This window comes from Patagioenas fasciata, chromosome 2 (assembly GCF_037038585.1).
Source record: "Patagioenas fasciata isolate bPatFas1 chromosome 2, bPatFas1.hap1, whole genome shotgun sequence".
Lineage (NCBI taxonomy): Eukaryota > Metazoa > Chordata > Aves > Columbiformes > Columbidae > Patagioenas > Patagioenas fasciata.
The window spans coordinates 23,858,812-23,877,301 of record NC_092521.1 but is presented as its reverse complement, the minus strand read 5'-3'; the positions used below and the strand labels follow the sequence as shown (position 1 = coordinate 23,877,301).

Here is an 18,490-nt window from a genome sequence, read left to right as displayed (position 1 = left end):
CAACGAAGGTGCTGCTGGATATCTGTGCTGTGGGGCTTAAAAAGGTACTTGTACTATATGTCTAGTTTCCCAAAGTCCTCCTGTGTCTTCCTGCAGTTTTGAGAATCTCAGATTTACATTTGTCTTTGCCTCTGATTAGCCTACACTGGTTTACTTTTCTGATTTCATCTGGGCCACATTTATATGTCATTTATCTTTACCAGGACCAAGGCTGACAGGTTTGAGTTAGCAGGAGAGACAGCAAAGATTGTGAGGGTCTCAGCAAGATAGGAAAGCAATTTGTATGCCATCAAGGAAGCACTCTGCTTTTCTATGCAAGCAGGTGAACAGGACATACAAATGATTTCCTGTGCAGCTGGAAGCCTGCTTTAGCTTGCGAATTTTTTACAGGGGTGCTCAGTGTTTGCCATTCCGTTGTAGAGTTAGCTTTCCAGTAAGGGATATTCCTAGCTCTGCTCCATATCTCAAACAAAAAGCTATGTATTGTCACAAAAGCGTTTCCACAAGTGGTCGTGGATTTAAAAGGTGGGGAAAACCAGATCTGTCTAATCAAAGTGATCATATAATGTGGAATGCTCCAAATTCTGAGCTCTGTGGTTTATTTAAGCTGCATCACCAATACAGACTTAAAATTCTTTCTCCTGGATTGTCATCCAGTGAGAGATTCAAGCTGTTAAAGTTTACAAGACAAAAGGAAGATAATCTATGGCATTTGTTCATTTCTCCACATGAAGTTAAAATATCTACTAAGCTATAACCCCAACAGTTTTTTGTATTTGAGGATGTTTCCCTTGTGTACCTGCCAGGATTCCTGTTGCATGCGAGTGTAGTCAGCACTGTAACAGCTGACGAAAAGATGAATGTGTGCTGAGGTCTCCTTTTTTGGCCTTTCTTCTTTATATAGTCTCCTAATAAACAGAGCACTTATTCCTGGTTTAGAAAAGTAGTGATTAAATTAACCAGATCTCAAGGTCTACTGGAGAAAACTAGGGCAGTGAGCATAGTTCTGAGGTTGCAAGGGCTTAACTGAGATTTTGTAAGGAAGGACTAGGTAAATAAAACCGCTCTGGCAGAATTCACTCAGAGCATTTGCTGAGATGATGAAATCTCCTCTAGGAGAACATATAATATTTCCAGCTTCAACAGGTGAAGATTCAAAAAATTATCTGTTGCATTACCTTACATGCTTGTGCTATTTAAATAAAGCATTTGTAAATTCTGCAGTCTGACTTCTGATTTCTTCAACACTGTCAGTCAATAAACAGTCATTTTCTAACACCTTGTGGTTGTTTAAACAGTGGCTTAAGGAAGCATGAACTTAAGAATGACTGACATTAGACCTACTGTAAGTCATTATTCCAGGAAAAATTTGACATGACAGTCAACAGGAAAAGAATTATGATCAATGTCAAAGACATTCATTTTTCCTTTTAACAGAGCATACCTCATTTTTGGCTGGCTCTGCTTCCTTTTTACTTTTCATTCCCTATAGAGGCTACAGCATTCAGCTGGGCATTTGAGAATCTGGGAAAAGAGCTTTTTGGGAAACCGCAAGTTTTATTCATGTTTGATTTATCTCTTACAATCTCAGGCAACAACTATTTTGGAAATCCAGATGATTTGTGTGTGCCAGGTTAGTGATTTAAGTTCATAGTGTTATTAGATAATAGTCTGTAAAGTTCAACCATGCTTATCGATAAACCTGTCCGTTTACAAATTTTTTAATCTACTACCATGCAGTTCAATACTGTCTTCAAATAATCAGACTTTTTAGATGGATGGTGAAATAATTTGTCTAGCTGTTGTGAATTCATCAGAAGGCAAATTTGGTGCTTTGTATGGGATTCTGCTTTTTAAACCTTACATTTCTTGTTAATTCTACCTTTTGATGTTATTCTAAATGGCTGTCATAGTCATACTACTGCTATACATAGACTGCATAGAGTGTTTTTGTGAGTTCTCTGCTGTGGGAAGAGTTGGAACATGTTTGGAATGAAGCAATACAGTATAATTATTGAGCATATATGAACATAAACAAGAATTGTAACGAAAGCCTTTTATTCTAATGTAGGAAGTTGCTTTCCTGTCAGTAGAAGCCGAGTTTACATCTATACACGTGTACAAAAGTAGATGCAGATCATTGTGTAAAGAACTGCTGTGTTTCAGAGGGCTGAAGGTTTGCTTTTAGCCTGAGCCACTTACACTTCACATGATCTGGATGTGAGCAAGTGTTGTGACCCTGGGCAGAGTTTTGCACGTTTTCGAAAGCTAAGACTGACTATTAGGGATAAGCATTGTCTTCCTTTTCTTGTGAGGAAGGAAGCAAGGGCTAAAGGAGTTGCAGCGTTACACAGTGAGTCTTAAGCAGATGTTGAAACAGAGCCCGTTCTCTTTAGGAATTCCAGCTTTAAACGTTGTTTGTGAACTTCCTTGCCTGAGAGTAGGATTATCTCAGACTTTACTATTTTGTTGCTGTATTTTGTGTGTATAATCCTAATTATTTTGCTGTGTGATCTTAGTGTTCACTGCATTGAGATGAGACTGTATCGTCTGGCCTACAGTTTCTGTGCAGTCTGCAGGGAGTTAAGCGTAACTCGTTGGGAATGTTAATGGAAGTTGTGCATAATTTGCCTGTGCATCACACTGAAATTTACCCTTTGGGGTTACTGAGCCAGTGAAAACTCTACCGGGTGCCAGAGGACTGACGAAACCATCAGATTATCTTAATGACAGATTTACACTCTCCTCGTGTTCTGTACTTTTCAGATTTTGTAACTCTGATTTATGAAACTTTGCAAACCAAAGTCCTTCCTGCCGTATGCTGATCTTGGGGCACTTCTTACAGGAGTCAGGCTTTCCTGTGGTGAGAAAAAGTGGTCAAAATAGCCCATATACTGAAAATCGTGCAGTACTTTATGTATTAATAGACTGTTACCCTCAGTCCCAGAGGTGGCTGTGTTTCAACAGCATGATGCTTATATTATTAATAAATACTGAAGCTTAGAAAATGAAAAGCCTTAAATAAAAAGTGGAAGATTGTTCCTGTATCAGCAAAAAGAGAATAAGAAGTATTGCAAAAAGTAGACAAGTCTCTCATGTAAGATCTCCTATCTATGTAGGTTTATTTCTCAATATTGGTAACAATAAAGACCCTAATAAATTAAAGGAAATACTATTGCTTTTGCTATTAGAAAAGTGGGTTATCAGTCTCAAATTGAGTGACAGTTACTAGAAAAAAAAATGTACATATGTTTTCTTGTTTAAAAAGTCCTACAGGAATGTTCTCAGTGATAGCGTAGTGCTGCAGTGTGCTTTCTTAACAAAAGCTGTTAGCGTGTTTAGAGTAATTTTTCCATAAAGAAAAAAAGTTGGTGTCTGTAACAGATTACATTACTGTACACACCTGCATTCTCTCTGAACCTGCTAGCCTGATAAATTGATAAGTTGGTCACATGTTGTTTTTAAAAGGTAAAGAACGTAGTTCCTAATAAAAGAATGCTACATATTTCTCCTGAAAGGTTAAAAAGCATTTCTCAGGGCTCTTAAATTACCATATTCTGATACCAAGGGAAAATAAAACCTGGGCTTAGAGTCTTGTTTGTACTTAGAGGACTTTCCGGACAGGAAGGCAATCTTGATGCAATTCAGTAAGCCACAATACCAGTGGGGCATTACAGGTGAAAAATTTGCAGCTGTACCCCTCACCACAGCGTATTACAACTGTACAGTGGAATATTTCCTGTACAGAAATAGGGCTTGGTTAACTTTGTTTCCCAAGAGTAGATCACATTAAAATGTTATAAAATCATGATTTCCTGCATTTGAATGCTTGTGGTTTCTCAACTGGTTCCAATATTACAAAGGGTTTTTTATAGCTTCTATTAGTTGAAGATGTATAGAAGCTTTTTTCCAAAGTCAGCTAAAAGGCAGTTATGTATTTTTAAAGAACAATTTCTCGCAGAAGACAGGAGTTTTCTTTCCCATCTCTTTATTATAACTCCATTTAGTATTTATTTTAGAAATTGCAGTATAAATGTAAATTTAAATAAAGTGGAATAAATACGCTAATAGGACCATAAATAAATTTGTTAAATGGAGTTGAAAGAGACAACGTATATGTAAGAACATAACTCAGAAAGCAAAATAGTAGTTATTTTCATTATTCAGCCAAAGACATCAGTATGGAGAGAGGAAAATATAAATTAAGCAGATATTGCATATTCAATTTTAAAGTGAGTATTTAGAATTTAAGTGTTCTAGCTTTAGGACAAAATTTGCTAAATGAAATGCAAAGAGAAATTTTTAAAAATACTGTGAAGAAACCATATGGGATAATTTTGAGAAACTTCTCCAGTTATGGTACCTGATTATTCCTGAGTGTTGAAAACTGAGAGTGTACCGTAGTGAAATAACTTTTACTGCCCCAAATATACGAGTACATAACACATCAAAGTGGTGTCAAAGTACAAAAAACCATATTCAAAATACAGAGGAGATTTTGCTGGAGGGACAGAATACTTTGAATCCTAATACTACAGCTAAGCCTAATACTACTAATACTAGGCTAAATTTTTACCTCGCTGTAAACCACCACATCTTTTCAGTTTTTTTTAATCTTTGTGGTCTGTAGCTGTGCCAGGAGAAGCTGTTTTGCACACTGATACAATAAAATCCTAGCCCTGAGGAAGGCTAAAAAATGTTATCCAACGGGCAGTTCGGTTTGTAGCACGATTTCACAATGTCAATCACGTAAGATAAACAGGAATGCTGAAGTATCCTGCGGTTGTCTAAAGTGTTGTTCCACTGCGCAGATTGGATTGTGTGTGTTGTGTGAACAGGGATATTACAGAGGTTTTATTCTATTTAATATTGGTTTTCTTGTGAGCATATTTTCTACATAACATATTTTTCTGTAGGGTTCTTTTGCTATTTTTATATAAATAATACTTTAAAATCAAATGTAGAAGTCCTGTTCTTGGTAGTTGTTCCCACAGATTTTTCCCTAATAAAAATCTGGATAAAGCTTTTTTTCCCATGCTACTGCAACTTCTGTTCACCTAATGGGAGAATTGTGTTTTTAAGGTGCGTGGCCCTGAAACAGTAAAATATCCTAATAACTGAATAGCTTTATTACAGAGCAATCAGTTTATTCATGCTCAGGAAGCTGGAGTTAAAATCTCAGCATGGGTTGGCGTCTGACACAAAGCGCTGGTTTGTATTGTATTCTGGCTCTCCTTCACTTAGGTGGCCCTGCTCGGGGGAGATAAAACACACACACATGCTTCCTGTCTTCTGGGTGCATTTCCTTGTACAGTAGTTGTTTCTGGAACAAGAATAACTTCATTTCAGAGAGGAAGCGCCCACCATCTGAGGGACTGAGATTCAAGAAATGAGCATTTATTCTGTAGAAGCCTATTTTCTAGCAAAAACATGAATCAAAAGGAAGCATCAGTGAAAACAACATTAAGCACATTTTTCTGTAACCCAGATGTTAACATCTTTCTTTCTCAGCTTGACAAGATGTTTTTTGCAGCCTAAGACATCTGCATTTGTATAGTTAAAGGTCCATTTTTATATCAAGTTTAAAAATTACATGCTCCAGTACTTAAGTAATAAAGCAATAATACTCTTATATACCCATCATCCAGCAACCTCAAAGCAGTAGGCAGATGGCTGTAGGTTTTTCCTAGAGATAAAGATGGGATTAGCTAAGAAATTGAGATATTTTCATTAGTTCTGTCCTAACTGGCAATGATGTTTGTTTCTGAGACCTGTTGGCATTATGACAATATATGTAGTGACTAATAGGTATGATTATTTACGGTAACATGTCAGCTTGTGGAAGCACATTGGCATTGGCCCTCTGGAGAAACGTACCTCGTGATAAGCAGTATGTGCCCATGACTTTTCACATCCTAATTAGCAAAGTGGTCTAAAGCTAGGAGGGTAACATCAGCTCACAGGAAGATCTAGAAGCATGTTGTGATAATGAAAGCCTTTAAAAAGCACATATGCATCAACGGCCATTTCTCTCCCATTGTTTCTTATCATTACAGATGATTTTAAGTGGGAATAAGGAGTATCCATGTGGTCAAGAGGGTGTACAACACATAGATGAAAATATTAGTATGTAACACAGCGTTAACTGATTCTGTAGCATTTCTAGACCCCTGGTTTCCAAAGAGGAACTAAGTGATTCTGGTACAGCTAATGTGTGACACAATATTCAACGAATAAGGAAAAACATGATCTACTATATTGTAATGCATTAGTGGGCATTCTTCATGTTGGTTATTAATACTATCTTGCTGATAGGTTAACAAGCGTGCAGGAAATGACTTGAAGAATGCAGGTTTTTAAGAAGGTTTTTGAGTTTGTTTTTGTTTAGGGCTTGGGAGTTTTCTGTGAAATGTATATGATAGAGGTTTTAGCTCTGCTCAAAGTGAGACAGCTTCTGTTGGTAGAGAGTCAGTGTATGTTCACAGGGGTGATTCTTATAATGTCTGTGTTAGTGTAATATATATGAAGATTTTTATTTTTTTTTTTTAAATACAGCAAAACATGAGATTCACAGAGAACACGAATCCACGCTCTCCTAATTCAAGAAATTTCTGCTCCAAGGCAACTATTGCAGCTGAGTTGTTTCTTTGTGTCCTGTACTTGCAGGAGGCAGGATTGGAACTGTCCCTCAGAGGCAGCTGCTTTCCTTCCTATCAGAATTCACTAATACACCATTTTTTTTCTTCGTCAGAACAGTGCCATGCGATTCTGGGGCCTCCCATGTCTATAGTCCACAGCAATAAAGAGAAAAAGGATGAACCTTCAAATTCTCTGCTTTATTTTAAATATATTTATCTTATTAACAGTTTTTGTTATAATTACTTAGAGTTTAGTCTGTTTTCATGTATAATAGCTTTTCACTTCTGCATCTGAGCTCTGCTTTTAATACTATTGAAAAAAAATGACTGCTGTTTGGCTCTCTGTTGACATAAATATCCTTCTACCTAAGCGTTTGTGCCATAGCACGTGGTTTTCTTGCAAAACAGAACTTGGAGATCCTTTGTTAAATCTGAGCCCACAGTTAAATAATAGTTTTATGCACATGTGACAGGGGCTGTACAGTAATGGTTCTGTTTGCATTTTACAGGTGAATAGAATCATTGCAACTCAAACTTTCTTTGAGAGCTAGGAAAGAAGACAAAAAGCTGTGGAGAAGTGTGTGTTGAAGAATCGCGTTTGTTGTTTAGCACAGAAGTTCTTGGTTAGATGTGCTTCACTAGTGTTTAGTTTTATAGAGGCAGCACTAGCGGTCACATTTTCTAAGAGGTAGCAATTATCTGAATTATAGTTTAGGTTTTATTCAAATATTTTAAGGTAAAAGTACCATATTTAATTTTACGTATGGGGAATTTTTTGCTGCAGCTAATTCTCTTATTCCCACTGCCTATGACTCAGTTCTGGCATGACAGCCCATTTCCAGGCTTTCACAACTATTTTTTTTGGCAGCTAATATTGCCCAGAGCTACCATCTTTCCTTAAACTTATCCAGATCAGGCATTAATAATAAACCTCTTAGAACAAATAAAGCCAGATATGTAGGAATCAAAGATTCTCAGTCAACTAAGTCTTTTGAAAGCCTCAACCTAGAAAGGTTATAGTTTGGATGGTCCCAGAACATGAGCTGTATTTTGTACAGGGAATCACTTAAAGTGTATCTTTGACTTTTACCTTTTAAAGTGTAGATGATTCCTTGAAATATACTGTCTCTTGCTCTGGTAGATTTCTTGACTTATTGCAACACAGGAAAAAAATTGTGAGGAAAATTAAAAAAGGAATAATCTTTTCAATGTCCTTACCAGCCAACTTTGATTGTTAGGTGATACGTTCTTTCTGGCTACTCGTACTGCTCAGTCCAGCGATCATTCCTGTGCCTTTCCAAATTCTTCATAATGCACTTAAGAGGTTACCATGGAGTTCCTAGAAGGCAAATAATACTATGCCCTGAAGAGGAGTTGTTACTTCTTTATGGCATAATAATTGTTTTGATCGTTTTACTTTGCCATCTTTTTCTCAAGATAAGTTTCAAGATTTCCACCACCTACTGAGTGGGTGGAAATATTGAAGTACCTACCTTGTTTTTAAAATAAATAAATTAAAAAACAAACAAACAAACACACCCCCACCCCCAACAATATATATGAAATCTGTTCAGGGCTTTTTCAAGTTTCTCTCTGCCTTTATATTCGGTCTTTATTTTCAGTTTCTCAATATTACTTTCCTCTAGCCTTACTGATCGTTTTACATTTTTCGTATTGTAGTGCCACTTAGGAAATTCCTGTATTGTGCTCTGTTCTTCCAGTTCATTAATCTTAGTTGGAATTGAATTCCTCATCTTACTTAGCCTCTTTTAAAATGCCCACTACTTGTCATTCTGATCCAATTTTGTGAGATTCTCATTAGGGAGACTTGCATATTAAAAAAAAAAAAAAAAAGTTGTGAGATTTAATCTAAAAAAACACCAAATATCCTAAATAATAGGATAGCTTTACAAGGCTTCAGTTGCACGTGTTACTCAACAACACTGATAAGAAAAGATAATTTAGGTGTTGATAGGCAATATGAAGCACAAGACCAACCCAAGTATTCAAATATATTGAATCAGATTCCTATCAAAACTCTACATACTCTGTATTTAGAAGTATCTGTGCAACAACGAAGGGCTGCAACTTTTTGTCAGAAAATATACAGATGCTTTTGTAATGATATAATTCCAAGACTTTATGCTATAGAGTAGATTCCAAGTATTGCATTATTTTAAATAAAACCAAATGGTTTAACACCAATGGGGACTGTGGAGTAGTACAAGAGATAGATAAACAGCAGCTTTCCCCATCCACTATTCATAGTTAGCTAGGGGAATTCCTTGGATATATCCATAATTGAAGGGTACATACATTGCTGTGGTGTTGCAATTTTGAGTGTTTGTCCATGGACATTTAAGTTTAAAGTAATTGAACACTGAAAAGTTTTGAAGAAACCTAAAACTCTGTAGTTATACTAAGAGCAAGAGAATAAATATAGTGTCACTTCGAAATATGGCTACAATCACAATAATGTATTTCACATTGCTGTTGTTGTGCACAGCACCATAGTAGAGTCAGCAACAAAGAACCAGGAAAGAAGTTTTCTGGGTTGTCAAGCCCAGGCTCCTCCCATTGGGGCAACCGTGTTTATTGCCTCCACCTTATTAGCAAATCAAGCTTTTAAAAGCAACTATCATGAGCACTAAGGCTGTCCTCAAACCTTCCTGTCTTTTTCTGTTCAGGTGTCTAGCCATACGTATTTATTACTAGAGCAACTCAGGTTTGAGCCATAGTTTCTGTAGACCTTTTCCTCTGTTGTTTCTTTCCTGAGGTGTCTGGGTAGACCAGTCATGTTCCTTGTGTTTTCCTTCGACTCTGCACAGATCCCAGTGTGCAGTTCTAAGATGAAGAATTGGATATGTGTGCCATATTCCAGATGAGTCCCCACTGGTGTTTTATACAAGTCAATAATTAGTTGTCCCTTGCTTTTGGAAGTATCTCACTTGATGTCTCGCAGAATTGCTTTTTCCAGGCATCATCATACTACCTAATAATTTTCCAACTGATGTTTACGTATCTTCACAATTTCCAGTTGAATATGCAGCTTAGAAACAAATGTGTTGCTATTTTCATGTATATGGCATCTGCTTTTTATGTTAAAACAATCCCTTTTTCTCAGACTCTTGTCTTTGAAATTAAATAAGCACTCCTGACTGATATTGCTGTGCTCCTCTGTTACCTATGTTACTGGCATTAGAGTTTTGTTGGCCATTATCAGATACTTTCTTCTTTTTTTTCTTTCCTGACCTAAAAAAACTCTAGTGACTGTGGTTGCGTTTTTCAATCTTCACGTATTATCGTGACTTGACAGATGTAGTAAAAATCCATGTTTCAGGCTCTGTGGTTCCACGTGTTAATTCTTCCAGAATTCTTTGGTGATTATTTATGTTCCCTTGCCCTGCCCAGCTTGAACCACTGAGCTCCCTGAATTTTCCTTCTTAACCTTCATTCCTGTTAATTAATCAACCTGCTGTCACCTCCATGTGCATTGTAGTCCTTACTGAGTAACACAGAAGAATACTTACAGAGCTTTTTCTAACTGTGCCTAGATTTACTTGCATCTGTACCACATTCTTACTTTTTTCCTGGTTACATATATATGTCTATACACAGACACACAGGAATAAAAAGGGTAATAGCAAATATACATGCATTTTTTTTTTTTACTATTTGCTCTATATCAACTTGACTTTTAGTATTTCTTGATGATGTACAAGTGCCATAACTGTGGATTTCTGTATCTTAATTCTAAAATCTTCATATCTTACTGAGTTTGCATTTGTTTTAAGATCATATTCTCATTCAATTTAATGCTATTAGGGGAAAAAAAAAATAAAATAAAAATAACAAACAAACAAAAAACCACCAACCAGGCAGGCCTAAGATACAACTCTTTAAAATCTACAGTTTAATTAAGATTTGTTTTCTATTGTGGTTAGAAATGTGGTTAGAAATGTTGCTAATAACATTATCTTCAGTTCAGTGATGCATCCAGGAGTAATCCAAGTGGGTTATTTACACACTTAAAATTAGGGATGTGATTAACAGAAACTACTATGTGTTTATTTGGTTTGTGTTCCAAAATCACACAGTTCTCTAAATAGCATATTCCATGAAAGAAAATATCATGTGGTTACAAGTACTTCATGATTTGTCTTACTTTTGTTTGGTTTAGTTTTGCACTTCAGTGTGTACAGTAAATCCCATTATATTTGCAATCAAGCATAAAGTAATTATGCCTTCTCCCTTTTATCACAGATTCCTTGCAGCTTGGAGTACTGGGATGAGCTTCAGAAATCATTTGTTGCATTCCGGGAATTCAGTCTCTCAGAAAGCAAAGTCTGTGAACTGCAGCTGCCCAGTATCGACCTTGTGAATGATCAGAAAGAGCTCATAGCCTCTGATTTGTGGAGGATTGTCCTCAACAGCAGTCAGAACGTGGCTGATGACCAAAGGTAATTTTAAAGGAGGAGGGAAAAACAGAAATCTAATGCTACACTATTGAGAGATCTTTTTCAAGAGACCTAGGAAATAAGATACTGTTTTCATATGCAGTAAGAGTAGCTGGTCTTAAGTGAGCTTCAGACTGTAGTTCACCTTCACACAGGGGCATGGAGTGTGCACAGAAAGAGCTCTTGTTTAGATTAACAGGCAGCCTGGCAGCATCATATTCATCCATTTTCTGAATGCAAGGATTACTGAAAAGTGTGAAAAGTGAAGACAAACAGGTCATATCCTGGAACCTTTTAACTGCACATGACATTAAAATTAGCTAATTAACAAAAGAAGGCTGAGGTGCAGTGCAGCATATAACGTAGCAACAAACATTTTTCTTCCATGCACTCTCCATACACATCACCTTTATTCTGTCCTCAGTGGAAGTCAATGACTAAAATAAGCCAAGTGTCTATTTTAAATATATTAACCAAAACTTTAGTACTTCAAGAGCATCACATTATTATTCACACAGCTTGCCTATTATGCTAACAATAAAAAAAAATTAATCAGTGTTTTCAAACACTGGAAATTCATTTTTCATTATGTTTACAGCTGGAAACAATGTATAATGACAGATATTCAATCTATTTGCGTTCATTCAGTGTTCTTTAATATGCAGAGTACGAAGAAATGAGTACTAGTTCTTTCCACAAACAGCAATGGAATTACTTTCAAAGACCTTCTTAACATTTTACAGTTAGAACGGAAAACCCACAATGACCCTGTTAGATCAGTGGTATTTGCTGTTTCTTACTGCCTGCGTATGAACATATGCTTGAATGAGTGTGCAGCATACACATATATGTTATGTAAAGCTACAGAATTCAGAGAAATCAGGAAATATGAACATGGCTAACAAAATGAATGAAAAAAATTAAACATCTGGTTTCCATTAATAGTATCAGGTTGGAAATTATTTCTTCATGTTAATTGTGAAAGAATGCATTTTCATCATTGAGAAGTTAAGTGTTTTAGACAAGGTTAATTCCTCTGAATGTGGGACCTTGGCAAAATTGCCTTCCTGGTCAGCTTAACACCACAGAAATGTGAACTCGGTGGGAACTGAAAATGAAGTAGTGAAATTTAGTAGATTTTCTTTCATCAAGGCATTTGACACTGTAATCATGTTTATTGTTTTCTGCTCAAATAGGGTTCATCACTATATGCAATGTTTCACTCAGGGAGCTCTGATAATCTAATGAGTTGTCATTGTTCAGAAAGAGGCTAGGGTTAAAATGAAATGCAAGCAAGTTAAAAACTATATAAAACCAGTTTGGACTGTGATTAGCATCAGAAACATTTTAGAGCGCATGATTTCACCTGCCCACAAGGTCTAAACTCGTGAGGCTGCAGGCCCGCTCCGCAACAGTGACCGTCCTCAGTGGTACCATGGTGTTGTCTGATAAAGGGGTAGAAATATCCTGATGTCCTTGAGGTACCAGAAGACTCCAAGGAAGACAATTGCTGTGACCACAGGAATGATGTTAGAAGCACTATGTCCTCCAGGCTATGCGTGTACACAAAAACCTAAAGCAGAAACTACAACTGTAAGAACCAGAATTAAACTGAAGCATGAGCAGTTCCCTGAATAGGGGTAGTAGGAGAGGAAGGAAGGCAGCAAGAAACATGTACAACACTACTGAAAGCATTGGGAGGTAAACAAACAGAAGAAAAAGAAAGAAGTCAAGGGAAAGTGTCTTGAACTGCCAGCACATGTACAGAGATTTTTGGTGGCCAGAGGAATTTATAGTAGTTTTAAGAGGTATAGTTTACACCTACATGAACTTAACAGTAGACTGGACATTTAAGGATTCATGTAGATCAGAGTGAACTCCATCCAGAAGCCAAAAACCTGAGGGGTACAGGAAGAAAACCTGATTTCAATCAGAGAAGAAAAAAAGGTTATATGCCCTGCCTCAGCAGCAGTTTCAGATAGAACTTCAAGCTGATCTTTCTTTATACTAACTTTTGCACTGCAAGCTTTCTTAAGGAAGGTTGCAGAAAGGACTGGTGTAAAAGAAGCAGTCCTGACCAGCCTGCAGTGATCCTTCTCAGAGAAACTGAACTGATCAGAGAAAGAGCAGCTGTTCGTCAGAGATGAGACTCTGACCTACAGTGTTTGAGACACACCATCCTTCTCTTGGAGACAGCAAAACGTGCTGGTCACTTGTCACTGACCTGGAGGTTTTGAGGCAGTTCATAAGCACTGAAATACATACCATTACAGCTACAGAACAAGGTTAAGGTAACAGTTAAGCCCCAAAGGATCTTGTTCTGCTAAAGGGAAGCATTGTTTAAGATGTGGAGACAGATACTGTGGCCATGCAGAGAGGGCCTACTTTTCTAGATGCCTAGGAGCATGTAGGAAGTCTATGTTGGCAGTAACTTTACTGAAAATATGGCTTCATCAAACAAACATGTTGCTGCCAGTATGGATATCTTCTTATGACCGAGCACCCTAAAATGTGTTCTGGATTCTAATTGACCAAAAATGCCAAACATTTTTGATTTTGAGAGATTTGAAGGCTACCCTATGTAATGGTAAATTATAGTATAGGCTTGTTCCTAAAGCATGCATTTAGCATCAGATCTTATAGATTTTTGAGAAGAGCCACAATGAACTGTGCTTAAGGCTAATGCCAAGTGTTAGACCAGGGAACTTGGAGAGTGAGGGATCCGCAAGTGAGAGCGAGAAGCAAAAACTGTATAATAGTTGAATCTCAGCTTTCCTAGAGACTCGTGCTGATTTGACATGATGTGCATGCTGTAACTGTATGATTGATTAGCAAATTTAATTCATTATTAATTGTAAAGTATCAAAATGCTTAGTCTTGTTGAAGTTTATTTTCTTAGTTTGATCTTGTATTTCGGGTTAACAGCTGCCATATGCATGCAGCTGCTACCCTATGATAATATTTTTTCCTTCAAGTTCTGCAGGATTTTTTTTTGTGGTAACCTCTATGATATGCTAATTATTAATACCAGAGAGCTGATCCCCTGTGTTTTAAGTACTTTATTACTGATTCCTAACATAAGTTATGAAGTATGAAACTTATGTGGCTCATGTGACAGAAAAGCAACAAGGTTTGTGAGAAGATGTGGATCCAGCTGATATGCTGAGCAGTAGCTGGCAGGCTGAAATATGCCAACCAATAATGAATATGGGAATATGCAAAGATGTCGTGGTTCAAATCCTGTGGTATGCAAGCTCTTTCTGAACTTGATCAGGAACTAATTAGAAGTGTAAAAACCAGGGAGTTATCTGGTTAAGGACATGGTATACATGTGTATGTTGTTTATTTTTAAGAATTTGTAGGCCATTCATTATTCAGTGATTGTACAAGGTTTAACTGAACATTTCTAAATCTTTATTGAATGAATGAACAAATCTGAAGTCCAAAGGGAAATAATTTAGCATCCCCTTAGGGATTTAGTAGTGTCTGTGGAAGGAATCATATATGGCATAACTTACTGTTAAAATAGGGAATTAAAGGGAAATTATCATAGAATAAATTCTTTTTATAGGTTGCATTTTCACATTGCAGGACTAGTACATTATAGTCAAAATTACTTTTATTTTAAGCTCTGTTTGGTAGGTGAGACACTAAAGCCCATCCCTGGTTTGACTGGGAGGGGCTTATCACTCTCTTTATATTGAATACAAGATGTTTTATATATTTATGCATCTCCTGTGTAATGTAAACAGTATTTTTATAATTACTGACATACTAAAGTGAAATAGTAATTGAAAATGCCTTAAGATACAAACCATGAAACAAGTACAAAAACTTTTAAATAAGCCTTAAATTGCTACTTTTAAAAAATTAAAGTGAGGAATCATGATCATGTTTCTTGCTAATTGTTTTAGCTTTTATTCTAAGTAAATGATGTACTGAATTTTGACCTCTAACAATTTGGGTTCAGACCAGCACTTGAGTCATAAATTAAATGAATTAAGTGGTCTCTTTCTTCTTCCCAGTGGATATTTTCCCATGTTGCGGTTTCATCACAAACGGCAGTTTTGGTTTAAGTATTCCACTCTTAAAATAACAAGAATAATGCAGGTCACTGTTAAGTCATTATTCCCAGTTGCCATATATTTAACTTGAACTGCTTTGCATGATGTGGAACTATCAGACTTTCTAGTACATAATGACTTCGAATGCAGGTATTTTCCATTTTAAAAATTCCGATATTGCACAGAATTTAAGAAAGGGGGCAGAGGGGGAAGTAAATTTAAAAGAAATTTCTGGTATTAAAGTAAGGTCAGTTTTATTTAGAATTTCTTCTGCTTTTGCAACACCAGTCCCTCAGCTTGTTGTGCCAAACGTGAAGCAGTACAAGCTGGTTGTTCTTTCTCTCCCCAGCTGAAAAACTGTGGACAGTCCACACTGCATTTTGTAGCTCCAAAGGAGCCAAGAGAATGTGGGGGGTTTTGATATTGTGTTCATTTGGTGCACAAATTTTAACTTTACAGACAGATCTGCCTCTGATATGAATGTTCCTACTGTCATTCACCAAGACTTAGAGTTCCTGGGTTTTCAGCTGACAGTGGTTTATTTTCTGTTTGTGTACAGCGTGTGATGAATGACTGTGTCTTTGATTTCTGTGCTCTACACGAAGTAAAAGGAGAAAGTAGCAGCACTAAAGATCTGACAGAAGTCTACCTAGACAAAAAGTTTAAATGGGATTTAATTTAAAATTTAAGGGTCATGTTAGTGATGGTAAGGACTACCGCCCCCTTTAAAAACTTCTGATTTAATATTATGCTTCTTTTTATAGTTCTTTTTTAAAGCAATCCTATAGTAATTTGGATGCTGCTTTTAGTATATTTTGTACTGTGACTGGCTTATACTGTTACTGTATTTTTATTTTTGTAACGACCTGGGGACTATAATTCTGGATATGTTTTCTGGATGAGTAAAAATCAAATGGACCCCTTCACAGATAAAACAACAATAGTTGAACAAAGTCTGAGCAGATGGGAAAACAGTGATGAAAGAATCAGATGATTTCTAGAAGGTCATCTCTCTGTACAGTGATTTTCCCTCCTGAAACGTGGTTTAGGCCACCTTGTCCTGCTCCTCTGAGTCCTGCACTGCCAGCGCTTGTCCCTCCTGAGCACAGGAGAGGATACAAGGCCAGTTCTGTCCCAGGGAGCAACGTTGTCCCACCCTTATTTGCTGTTTCTCTCTGGTTAGTTTTTTAAGCCTGTGGTTGGACTCTGAAGCTTGCTAGGGAATCATTTCAGTGGTGGCCCTTCTTGGTTTATAAGGTGATTCTCCGTGAGGAAATAAAAGGCAGTTTTGAATCTTTTTGTTCCCAATATTTTAAGTTCCATACTGTTATCTCCACTTGGTCTGCCACTTGTGGGGCAGAAAAATCAGAGCAAACTATGGCTAAACACTTTAACGTATTTCCCTGCTGTGCAGCTCCTGCTACATTTCCTCCTGCATGTCATGTTGCCCTGTAATCATTGTGGTTACGAGTGAGAAATGACAAAGCTCCCATGACAGTAAAATGCTTGATAAATAAAAAGTAGGTATATAAAACTTGAGTAAAAAGAATTTGGAGGCACTTGTTTGGTTTTTTATTTTATTAAAACATCCATCTCCAGAAATCCTATCTAAGGAAATAAAAATGCTGAGTCACTGACAGGCGACACAAGGAATAGTTTTCAAAGGAAAAGAAATATATAATTTCAGAGTAAACCTCAAATTTTAGAAATAAATGTGCTTCCTTTTTACTGCAGTTACTCTTCTAGCTGTTTGTGCAAATTAAGTCTTAATTCAGAATGTTTGGTTAACATTTGTTTGCACCCCTCTGCCCTTTTTCCATTTTCATTCTATATATCCCTGAACTTCTGTTTCTAATCGAAATGCACTGAGCAAGATTTCTTAAAATATTGACAGTTATTCTGAAAGAACCAACTGGTTTCACAAATTCAAAAGTATTTAATGGTCTGAATCAGCATATGAATTTTGTTGGCTTTTGGATTTGCTTCCATGCTTTTACTTTGTTCCAGCAATCTGAGGAATATCCATGGTAAAGCAAAAAAAGCATCCTGTTTCTCTGGCTCTAGTTCAGTCCCGTAGACCTTTTATCACGTGAACACGAAGAATATTTTTATTTCCAAAGATGCCAGTTCTCAAAAGACCTACAACACCATTTTGAAATGTAAACACGCAATTTGAAGAGGTAAAGAAGCACAGGAAAGCAGCTAAAAATCTGATTAAGTGATCTATCGTTAATCCTTCACCAACATAATCCATTCTCGATATCCTGTCTTTTACTGCTACACAAGTATTTTAACTTATGTCCACAAATCTAAAGTTGGATTTAAGCTCCATAAATAAATACCATACTAGCTAGTTACCGTAACACAAAATAAAACTGATAAATTTACCTATTTATGGAATTCTGTGCATTTGCAGCTGAACATTTTGAGTACCTGCTGTATTTGTACATAATTTTGCAATAACATGCATGGAATGAAGAAAAATTTGGTCCTAAAAGCACAAGACATATTGCTTTGAAAGCCAATGCTCAAATTGACTTTCTGACAAAAACAGTAAGTTGGCCATAGTTAATCCTTTGTTACATTTTATTTTAAAAGTAAAAGCAGTATTTAACTGAGGATGTGGACTTAGTTTTCTTGAATGAAGTCTGTGCTTTTGAAATAAAACTCTTTAGAGCCAAACTGCAAAGGGATTGAGAATAAGGAACATTAAGGATAGATTTGGCTTAAATTAGAAAGTTTATTTGTACTTCAGTGTTGTCTTAGCAACCTATAGAACTGTGATGTAGTGTTAGTTTCTCTCAAGAGACTGAAAGATAATGCTTGGAAATTCATGGTGTCAAGAGCACGGCCATGAAAAAAAAATCAGTGGGGTGGCATTTTAAATGTCTAGTTAATATGTTGTAATAGGTGCTAGTAAAAGGCTCCTGGCTGAGCTAATAACACTCGGGGATTCTTTTAAAATGATGACTGTGAGAAGGGCAAAGGAAAGAAAGTTTACAGGGACAGGGTTTATGCATAGAAGTAGTTTGATGGTTGTGAGTTGATTTCCTTAAAATAAAATGAAAAAAACAGTTCTCTGGACCAGATTAACTTTCAACTCATTCTTATAGCTTTAATAATGGCAATGTACTCTGTTTAGCTATTTCAACCATTAAAGATACCTGGTATGTTTTGGTTTTATTTTATTTTCTGTAAATATGCTTCGCTTCTGTGGTTCAAGTGTTTCAGCTTGTAAACTGAAAGTGCAGTGAGATAAAAGGGTGGTTGGATTGCGGTCTTGTCTGCTGTGTTCTGATTGTGGAAAAGGACATGCACTGACATTAGCAGT

General features: G+C 36.6%; 1 protein-coding gene across 10 annotated transcripts in view; it reads left to right on the top strand.

Annotated features, from left to right (window-relative positions):
* VPS13B (vacuolar protein sorting 13 homolog B) overlaps positions 1–18,490 on the top strand; it is a 449,354-nt gene that overhangs the window by 375,184 nt on the left and 55,680 nt on the right. For all 10 annotated transcript variants that reach the window (XR_011737362.1, XM_065830344.2, XM_065830342.2 and 7 more), the window contains one exon: positions 10,902–11,098. Coding sequence is in view for 9 of the 10 variants with exons in the window: in XM_065830344.2 (XP_065686416.1) it covers positions 10,902–11,098 (197 nt within the window). In the remaining variant the exon portion in view is untranslated. The remainder of the gene's footprint in view (positions 1–10,901; positions 11,099–18,490) is intronic.